Source organism: Sinocyclocheilus anshuiensis, unplaced genomic scaffold (genome assembly GCF_001515605.1).
Source record: "Sinocyclocheilus anshuiensis isolate Anshui unplaced genomic scaffold, SAMN03320099.WGS_v1.1 scaffold1038, whole genome shotgun sequence".
NCBI classification, from domain to species: domain Eukaryota; kingdom Metazoa; phylum Chordata; class Actinopteri; order Cypriniformes; family Cyprinidae; genus Sinocyclocheilus; species Sinocyclocheilus anshuiensis.
In genome coordinates, this window is record NW_015536540.1 from 785,136 (window position 1) to 794,902 (window position 9,767).

At 38.0% G+C, this 9,767-nt stretch overlaps 4 protein-coding genes across 4 annotated transcripts in view; 1 reads left to right on the forward strand and 3 right to left on the reverse strand.

Moving 5' to 3' along the window:
- Positions 1 to 2,929, reverse strand: part of LOC107697026 (solute carrier family 52, riboflavin transporter, member 2-like) — a 6,606-nt gene extending 3,677 nt beyond the window's left edge. Inside the window, exon 1 of the mRNA XM_016497656.1 lies at positions 2,884 to 2,929. The gene's annotated coding sequence lies outside the window, so the exon portion shown is untranslated. The remainder of the gene's footprint in view (positions 1 to 2,883) is intronic.
- Positions 165 to 4,597, reverse strand: LOC107697021 (uncharacterized). Its single transcript, XM_016497643.1, has 3 exons — positions 4,355 to 4,597; positions 3,102 to 3,218; positions 165 to 2,987 (listed from the first exon to the last, which is right to left on the reverse strand). Exons 2-3 carry the CDS (start codon positions 3,163 to 3,165, stop codon positions 319 to 321), a joined length of 2,733 nt encoding a protein of 910 aa, XP_016353129.1. The 5' UTR covers positions 3,166 to 3,218; positions 4,355 to 4,597; the 3' UTR covers positions 165 to 318.
- A 1,354-nt stretch (positions 4,598 to 5,951) lies between these two features.
- On the forward strand, positions 5,952 to 9,696 carry fbxl6 (F-box and leucine-rich repeat protein 6). Its single transcript, XM_016497731.1, has 10 exons — positions 5,952 to 6,098; positions 6,311 to 6,892; positions 6,998 to 7,156; positions 7,292 to 7,355; positions 7,438 to 7,569; positions 7,967 to 8,074; positions 8,227 to 8,340; positions 8,678 to 8,909; positions 9,113 to 9,353; positions 9,501 to 9,696. Exons 2-10 carry the CDS (start codon positions 6,342 to 6,344, stop codon positions 9,628 to 9,630), a joined length of 1,731 nt encoding a protein of 576 aa, XP_016353217.1. The 5' UTR covers positions 5,952 to 6,098; positions 6,311 to 6,341; the 3' UTR covers positions 9,631 to 9,696.
- The window catches only part of LOC107697067 (epiplakin-like), a 23,121-nt gene continuing 20,401 nt past the window's right edge, over positions 7,048 to 9,767 (reverse strand). Inside the window, exon 4 of the mRNA XM_016497715.1 lies at positions 7,048 to 7,104. Within this exon, the coding sequence (XP_016353201.1) occupies positions 7,101 to 7,104 (4 nt within the window). The 3' untranslated portion in view covers positions 7,048 to 7,100. The remainder of the gene's footprint in view (positions 7,105 to 9,767) is intronic.

Consider the following 9,767-nt stretch of genomic DNA (forward strand, 5'->3'; position numbering starts at 1 on the left):
ATAAGATTATATGCATATACATAACATTATAAATATTTATTATTATTATTGGTAGTACTAGCAGAATTTTTATTTAATAAAAGTCAGGACAAGTATTTTGCTACAAGTATTTTATTTTGTAATGCAACTTCTATAAAAAAACAAATATAAAAAAAAACAATGAACTAATTAACTGTTTTGATACTAATAATGTCTAGTATTACAGTAAGAGGACAAGCTTGTTAGTAACAGAACAAAGATTTTTACCATATGTAAAAACAAAACAAGAAAATAATGCAAGTACCATGTATTCAACATTTTTATCAAGTTAAAACACAATCAGAGAAACTCAAAGTTCTCCCTGTAACAAGGGCCAAAAACATTTGTTTTCTTTATATCAATACTACGCTTTTGTTGAGTTTGCTGACCAGTGGCTGTGTTTTGGGGGTCGAGGGATGATGTTTCAGTTGGGGTCTCTGGAATCTCAGTGTGCCCAAGCACATTCTCAGTTGGTGATATAACTATAACTCTCTCATTTGGCAGGACGTCCTTCAGTGTAGAAACCATGTCATTCAAAGAGAACCCTATGTGAGTTAGCTTTTTGTCTCTGGAACCCAAGATGCTCTTTTGGTAGTTCAGCTCACAGCGAATGACCTCACGTATATGCGCATGGCTTGCCCCTTCCAGTTTTGTGAGCAATCTTTCAACATCTTGCTTGCTTTTACATGGGCCACCGTATTTTGAAACTGCTCCAACAATCATTTTCCTATAAATGTGATCCTGAGCTTTTTGCTTTAGTCTAGACACCTTCATTTTTTTTGCGGCATTGAGATTTGCTCCGTCAAAGATGGAGTAGCATTTTTGAATGGTTTTGGCAGGTGACAGTGTGACCACTGCTGATGTAGGTTCATTTGTTGTCTCTCGGGAAGCAGGTTCTTGTTCTGCATTTTCGGAAACTGAACCCTCGGTCCGACCAAGAGTTTTATCAAGCCTGTTCTTCTCATAAGGGTACGCATGACCAAAGGGGTACTCGCCCATCAGCTGTGAAAATGTGCAGTTTGCCATTTGAACGGCTAGATCTGTTGGAAGATCTTTGCAGTGTTCGCCGCCAGGCAAGAAATCTTTAAGATTGTCCTCGAGTACAGCTGCGAGGGCTTTCATCATCCTCTGTAAGCAAGCTTTTATCAGAGTACCAAACTGGTTCTCTGCATTATCACGGCAAAATCTGAACACTCCTTCGAAAGTCCCCTCTTGCATTGGAACCTGTAAGAATACATTCACAAAAGCTTCTGGTTGCAAAAGGCAACTCGCATCTTGCGACCATTCCAGGAGCTTTTCGTACAGGCATAGGATGTATCTACTGAAAAGAGGATATTCTCCATCGCTCTTCAGAAGCTGCCAAAAGGGTCCCAAGACTTTAAGGTACACAACAGCAACCACACAGACCAATGCCTGCAAAGCCTCGTCGTTTCCGTCAGCATTGACGCTCTCCAACAGGATATTCGAGTCGTCGTTCAGGAGCTGCAGATCAGATACAAAGAGAGCAACATCTTCATGATGGTGAATGAGTCCAGCGGCTGTTTCAAAGTAGTTAATGATACGATTTGACCTATAAATAGGCAGTTTGGAAGTGTTTTTTCTTTCCAGGCAAAAAGCAAGCCAGTGCCTGCGGTAATTTGGGTTGGTCTCCTCGCTTGGACATAACATTTCCGAAGCCATGTGAATGTAACGGGTCACTGCGCTCTCATCGAAGTTGACAAAACTCTGAAATCTGGGGTGCTTGTCGCGTCCGAGTTTCTCACCTGTGGTGTTCACTATATCTTTTTCAAATGACATCATTTGCTGTTCAATTACATCAATGAGTTCGAAAAGGAACTGGCAGATGTAACGCAGGAAATTCAGCGGTGGCACTAGTGGATGGGCGCTTCCTTTGACTTTGTCATCGAGGGTTCTTAGGTTAGCATCTTCCTTTAGCATTGCTGAGAAGTGATTTTGAAGCAGATCCAGTGAAACCACTTTAGCAGCGTCGTTCTTTCCTCTATTCATGTCTGCAATCTTTTGCCAAGACAGCACAGAAATATCAAGAAGTGTTACATTGTCGCCCGTGTCGGTTCTCGGGTCTTCTTCCACATCTTTCAGTGACCGTATTGGTGTTTGATGGCTCTGTGATCCCTGTTCCCTTTTAACACCGAATAAATGGGGCATTTGCTTGGGCTCATGATGAGTTTTCACAGTCACATCTGTCTGCGAAATATGGAAGTGCTCATCTTCCTCCTTGACAAAAGAGGTAGGTTTATGCCTAGAAATGCGGCGTTTCTTCCTCAGATGTGCTTTGATCATTGCCACCCTCCTGTATTCAATATCATCAGCATCAGCTTCAGGAGCAAGATCAAATGGACTCTGAAGAAACTCATCCAGAAATCCGCGGCTCCTCTTTCGGCTCCTCTGATTGTTGCGGTACTGTATTCTGAAATTCTTGAGACTTGACCGTAGGAGCCTATAGGCTCTTTGGATCTTGCCATCACTACAAAATAAAGGCTCAAAGTTACGAATCCAGGACACCAAGACAACCGGGTCTAATTTCTCTCGCGAAATAAAATTAGTCAATTCAAGAATGAGACCGTTTGTGAGACCAGTTAATTTTGCACGATCAGAAAAGTCAGACATTTCAAGTAAATCTCTTCTCCCGATTCCGATACTATCACATATAGGTCCAACAAATTCAAAGTTGACATCTGACTCAAGAAAGTTCTGCCTGGCATCGCCAGTTAAGCTCAAAGCTGTCGTGGTGTTTCTCTCAATCAAGCTTCGGAAATCCGCTGACTGAAACATTGGGACAATCTTTTGAAGCCACTGAATTAAATCAACCCATGAAATATCTTGCTCCTCTCTCATCAGTCCAACCTGAACCAACATGCGGATTTTCCAGGGCTTTTCATCCAGCTCCAACAGCTCTCCGTAATGAGCACCAAGGAAGTCGTCAACAAGCTTGGAGTAAAAATCATCCTCTGCAAGACATAGTTTTCAAATGTAAATAAGCAGATACTTTAAAAAAAAAAAAAAAAAAAAGTTGTTTGTTTTGATAGTAAGTCATTGAATACAAAACAAAATGTAGTACTCACTAAGCTCAGCAGCAATGGTCTTAGCACTCGCACTAGAGGAACCAAAGTCTTGCAGGTCCTCCATAGTTGAACATCAAAGTGGCTTGGCTTGTTTTTTAAACCATCTGGTGGAGCACGCTTCCAAATAAAGGCCAGATAAATGTTTTAGTAATAACGACCAAAGAATGATAGTCCACAGCTGATCTTAACCGTGCAACAAAGATTATCCTTCAGGTTCCTTTTTTTTTTTACCATGTTACAACAGGTGTACCTGCCTGAGACTGTAGTGTTCCTATTGGTATTACAGGTTTATAATCATTTTCAACTTAAAAATTAATCACTCATCTTCTGCTTTTTCAATCTTTAGATTTACAAGACATATCCTTTGGTATATTACATTATTAAATGTGTTTCCTTAAAAGTACACCATGGTAAGTTTATGGCAAAATATAACAATCGATTCTAAATATAAATAGTAAATACAATACTCTAATATACAACTGTAGCTTGGTATTAGCCAATGCTGTCATCAGAAAATTAATTACAATGACACTTTTCCTACACTTTTTAAAGGACATCCCATATTAATTAATGACCTTAATTTTACAGTCGTGATAATATTTACAGTAATGGTATCTGTGGTTTCCTTGGTAATATATTGTAAGGGTTATGAATTATATAAGTGTTATGATTACTTGTTGTGCGCGTCACACAAAAGCACAATAAAACGAATGAATAGAATTCATGGGATAAAAATAACACTGAAAGAATGGTGCAAAAGTTCAGTTGCATCACTGCTAGCTTTATTAACATAAATCAAGGTCACATATTCGGTCAACTTGGCAAGTTATTTATTAGTTATCCTGGAGTAATCAGGGAACAAAATGTTCACGCCTCATTCGTGCACGCGGCTGATTTTGCAAGAAAGGTGCTGTATTATCGACTTCTTGCTATTATTGACTAAATATCTATTTTGCTTGTTTTGGTTTTACTGTTTGAAATCTCAAGCACTAGGGCTGGAAACGAGAACATACGTGGTTTGTTCTCTCTAGCGCGCGAGGATGCGTCAATGCACGTAACGTTATCGTGAAGTTTGAAAACATGCTGTCTGTGTTTGATTGCTATTACTGTGGGAGATTACCATTAATAAGACGTTTAAACAATGTTATGTAGCAAATATGTTTTACATTTAAATAAGCATTCAGAAAAAACATACATTTATTCATGTATTTACATCAAGTGCGTTTAAGTGCGAAATCTCGAAATGTACTCACCGACTTATTGTTCGGCTGTAGTATTCTGTGCAGCGTGTTTCTCTCTTTGGACCCTTTGCAGTGTGTAGAGAGAGTCGTGGATTCTGATTCAGCAATACTTTTCTTAAAAACGGAGGAGCGTCTACTCTATATCATGGACTTCCGTGTTGAGTCACGTGTGCATCTGAAGAGTCTTTGATTGGACATATTCCATGCATTCTTTTTCGTTAAAAAGGCTATGCTAGTCCACCTTGCTTCAGCGAATCGGTTACAAAGAGCCGGTTCAGTGATTCTTTTGCGTCATTACGTAATTGCGTCATCACATCGACCCCTGGCCAACTAGTGTATATAATATTTTTGTATTCTTATACCTCCGGTTTCACAGACAAGGCTTAAACCTAATGCCAGACTAAAATCTAAGTCTGAGCTGTTTCAACTGAAAGAAACTTGCTCTGACTGACCTTAAAATATATCAGTGCCTTTATTTTGTCTCAAAATGCACACCAGTAATGTTTTTTCTAAGGCATGTTTATAAAAATGACTTAAATGTCCTAATTTAATTATGGCGTAATCCTGGCTTATTCTAAGCCCTGTCTGTGAAACCAGGCCTTAATGTCTAACTGAATGATTGTGTACTTTGTGGTTTACACTCCGACATGATTGTAATTTAAAAAATGTTTGTGCAAAAATAATCTGTCCAAACTGTTCCAAAAAAAACAATATGTAGTTACTTTTCTTAGGTTTCTTTTCTATGAACTTCCTTTAATAAAAGTATCATAAAACATTAAGTCCATTTTAACGTAAATCTAGTTCTAAAATGTTTAATAAAATGGTATTAAAATGAATAGAAATGGAAAAAAGAAAGAAAGATTCTTGCACAATGTTGTTGACTCGCGAACCCATCGGACCGATTTAGTCCGAGTTGTGAATGAATCGTTCATTCAGGGGTAATGCGCGAAATTGGTGCGATCCGCCAAAAAAAGGGAAGAAGAAGAAGAAGAAGAAGAATCGTTCATTCAGAATCGTGAACAAAAGATTCAGACATCATTTGCAAACCATCGATTAGAGTCATAAGATTTGCTGACGAATCTGACGTCTTTAGCCTTTGTATCAGATATCAAACAAACAACGTATATTCCATTTAAAAAACGACAACGTTTCTGTTCGCATCAGCATGCAGAAATAGTTGTTATAATCGTTTATTTTATGAAGAGCTGTACGGTGTGCTCTCGTGTTATTGCCTCCTTAATACTAGTCGCTTCGGATAAAAGCATCTTCTGAATGAAGAAATGTAACTAAAATTCTTTTGCAAAAAAAAGTTAGAATCTCAAACAAGAATGGGCAGGCTGGGCAGATCTCTCATCAGCTATAGAGCATGTAATAATCCATTGTATGGCATATGATAGGGAAAGGATTCAATTATAAAACGATTTAAATTCTGTTGGCATAAATTCTTTAACTTTGCAAAATATACTTAACAGTTCTTACAAAGGATATTAATTTTTTTTTTTAAAGCAACAAAGTTATATAAGAAAATATAGAAAGGTTGGGTAGGTGCTATGAATTTTTTTTCTGTCTCTTCTGATATGAATGCCTCACACTCCATCCCAGTAGGTGGCGGAATATGCACCAAAGCTGGTTTGCCATCCGCCATTAAACATCAAAGAAGAAGAAAATCACTGTGTACGAAAGCGGATATGACGACATTCGTTGACCAAAGAAAGCGCACCATGGCGCTCGGATAGCAACAACAAAGGAGTAAGAGGTCCGTCGTGCAATTATGTTTTAGTAATGGTGCGACAAACTCTAGATTAATTTGCACGACTGTCCAGCTTTTCAGCAAAGACCCGACAAACTGCTGCTGAATCTGTTTGCAGCAGTACATAAAGAGGAGCTATTTTTTCAGTCAGCTATCTAAGTCGTGCTTTTGCCAATTTTATATATTTTGTTTACAGTCTCATTAATGATGTTTTTCAGCGAGAAGATTTTTAGGGACCAACAGTAAGGCATGGAAAGCACAATAATGGAGGTATCCAACTCGAACACAGAGCCCGAGTCACTCCAGGCTTCTTCTGCAGAAATGTCAACCACTCAATCCAGCACAGCTGGGACATCCCAGTCTGCACCTGCAAAACGAAAAAGACTTTTGAAAAGAAAAGCGGATTCCGTTGCGGATGACAAAAGCAAAAAGAAAAAGAAAAAAACTGTAAAACGAACTACAAGACCAAATTACACCGTCCAGGAGGGAGAGGACATGCTTTTGATTATATCAAATATAAACAGTAGTGACAGCATATGGAAGCCCAAGCGGAAGGGATGTAAGAAAAAGAAGATAACCGCAAAAGGCAAGAATAAAACCTCTGCTAACAAAACGAAAAAAGCACCAGTAAAAGCGAAAATCCCCAAAGTCACAGAGCAAGCTATTGATAAAAATGTTGATTTGGAGAGTGTTAATGCTGATAGCTTTGACCGCTGGGGTCAAAGTTTGCCAATAGAGGTCCTGGTGAAAATCTTTCAGTTTGCAGTTTTCCAGGATGGAGCCGTACCTTTTCTGTGCAGGTGAGGCATGTACTCTGTATTTGTGATATTCAGTGTCTGTCCAACCTTGCTACAGATACTATATTTGCTTTATGTTTATTGTTCATTTGTTTGCTGTCTTTAAAGGGTTGGCAGAGTTTGCCGTCTATGGAATGGAGCTGCATCCTCTCCGATCCTGTGGCGTAGGGTGTCAGTTGGCTACTGCTGGATTGAACCCGGTAAGAGTCAATTACCTGGGACAGAACAGAAGATTAGGAACACTATAGACTGGCTAGCTGAAAACAGGTCAGTGGTTGAACCAAACAAAAGTATTTTTTTAATTGGAAGAACTTGAAGACTTATGAATCTTTTCAATGTGAGATAATGCATAGCAAAGCTCCATCTATGCAAAAAAGTTTTTTTTATGTATGTCTCTCGCAGATTGTCTCAGTTGAGAGAGTTCTCCCTTTGCCACTGGAAAAAACATGTTGATTATGTGATTCAGGTAATAATAATCCATCTGCTGTGAAATTTTGTGACTGCTTTCTGAATCTGTTTCTGATCATCTCTGTGCTCTGTTTTTCTAGAAAGTTTCACAATCATGCACCAATCTTCAGTCTCTCAAGCTGTCTTACTGCACGGGAATGACAGAAACAGCCTTCCAAAACCTTGGTGCTCAATGTCGATCATTAGAGAATATAAATTTGCAACACTCAGAGGTTTGTATGCAAACCGTTTGCTTAGATTTGAAGGGACAGTTACTTAAAAATTAAAATTCAGTTTTATTCACCCTTATGTCATTCCAAACCTTTATGGCTTACGTTCTTCTGTGGAACAGAAAAGAAGAAATTTAGATGGACTTGCAAATTATGGACATATTATTTACTTTATGATATTTTTGTGGGTTTTGAAAAGTTTCGGTTCACTGTGCATGGAAAAGAGTGATCATTATAGTCAGTATATAGTCACATACTGTATATTAAAACCATGGGGTCACAGTCAAAAGGGTATTGGAATGACATGAGAAGTAAATGATGACTGCATTTTCTTTTTAATGTCAGCTTTTACTTTTTAAGTATTTTGTATTGTTAATTTTTTTTTTTTTTTTAAATATAGTTTAATGTTGATGGTCTGGTGTCCTTCATTGAGGCATACGGCAACCAAATAAAGAAAATTTACTTCACACACAGCACCAAGAGTGACAAACTACTCAGTGCTTTGTCTGTAAGTTGATATTTTTACTATTTACTTTTAATATGTTTACTTCCTCTGCCATTTAAAGATGATATAAACTTTATATAACTTTATTATATAAAAGTATGTGAATTTGTAAACTTTGTCTGTTTCTGATGATGCAAATGTCTCTGAAATTAAAGAAAGGTTGCTGTCCTGAGCTCATGCTGCTGGAGATCAATACTAAATTAGATGGAGGATACTGCCAGCTTCCCATCTGTATTCAGGCTTTGCAGATTGGATGCCCTAAACTTCAGGTATTAACCTAAAATGTGCTGTGTTCGTCATGTACACAAACCAAATCTATTATCACTCCTTATATTTTTTTAAAATTGAATATGCCCTAGTTTCATTAATGAATTGACATGTCATTAATTATGATTTAGGACCAAGAAAAATAGTGTGCAGCGATTGCATAGCTGGCATTTTTCAGTTGAGTGCAGAGTTACTATTTGAAATTCTAAAAAATATTTGCACACATTCCTCTTATTAATGGTGACATGTTTCAGAATGAGAACTTATAAAAATGGTACTACAAATATAAAGTATTATAATCCTATTTTTTCTTTTCTTTTAAATTATTTTGCAATTTAGACTTTTAGGTTGATGAATGTCACTCCAGTTCCTAAAACGATCCGCAACACACCGAGTTCAACATCTGGTTTTCCCATGCTAGAGGAGCTGTGCATTGCCACTTCCTCTCACTCTTTCATGACTGACGGTGACCTGAACAATGTGCTCCATGGCTCCCCTCACCTGCGTGTGCTGGACCTACGTGGTGGCTCTCGCATCACAGCCACTGGCCTCTATGCTCTGCCTTGTGAGAGTAAGTCTTGATTTTGAAATAAGAAAGTGAACATCGATGTGCCTCACACAGTAGTGAAAATGTAATATAAACCACACACACATATGAACATCACATGGTTTGATGGACTTTCCCCTCATTTTATTCTTATAGTTTACAATGTGGAAGGATCTGATCATACAATATGCTGCTTTTCCTGTAATTTGCTGTCTTGTCTTGTGTAGGACTGGAGTGTCTGTATTGGGGCCTCTACTTCAACAGCAATACCATGGTAGCATCCAAGAAAGGCATACACATGCTTGCCCACAAATGGAGCAGCACCCTCAGGGAGCTTGATTTGGCCAACCAACCATTTTCAGAAGAAGACATGGAGATTGCCATGGGACATCTTGCACATGGTGCTGGAGTCGATTTGTTTCGCTCCCTGAACCTCAGTGGAACTAAAATCACTTCATCTGCACTCAGGTAATGATGTAGCTGTGCACATACATTTAGTACCTGCCAAAATATCTTTTAAGTGTTTATAAATACACAATAATAGAAAGTGCAGGTATTTTCGTAATTTTTAGTAGATAGTTAAGATGTTCTGATACCATTTTTAATGTTTCACAGGTTACTAATAAGTCAGTCACCAGCACTGAAGTACTTGAATCTGTCTTCTTGCCGGTATCTGCCCAGAGGACTCAAACGAGTATATCACGGTCGAGAAGACATTCAGCTACTACTGGACAAATTAGACTGAACATGTATATATTGCAGAAACTCTGATATTAAATTCAGTTATTTTTAAAGTGTACAAAATGTAATTTCTCTCTCTCTCTCTCTCTCTCTCTCTATATATATATATATATATATAGTTATATTTTATAGCGTTTATTT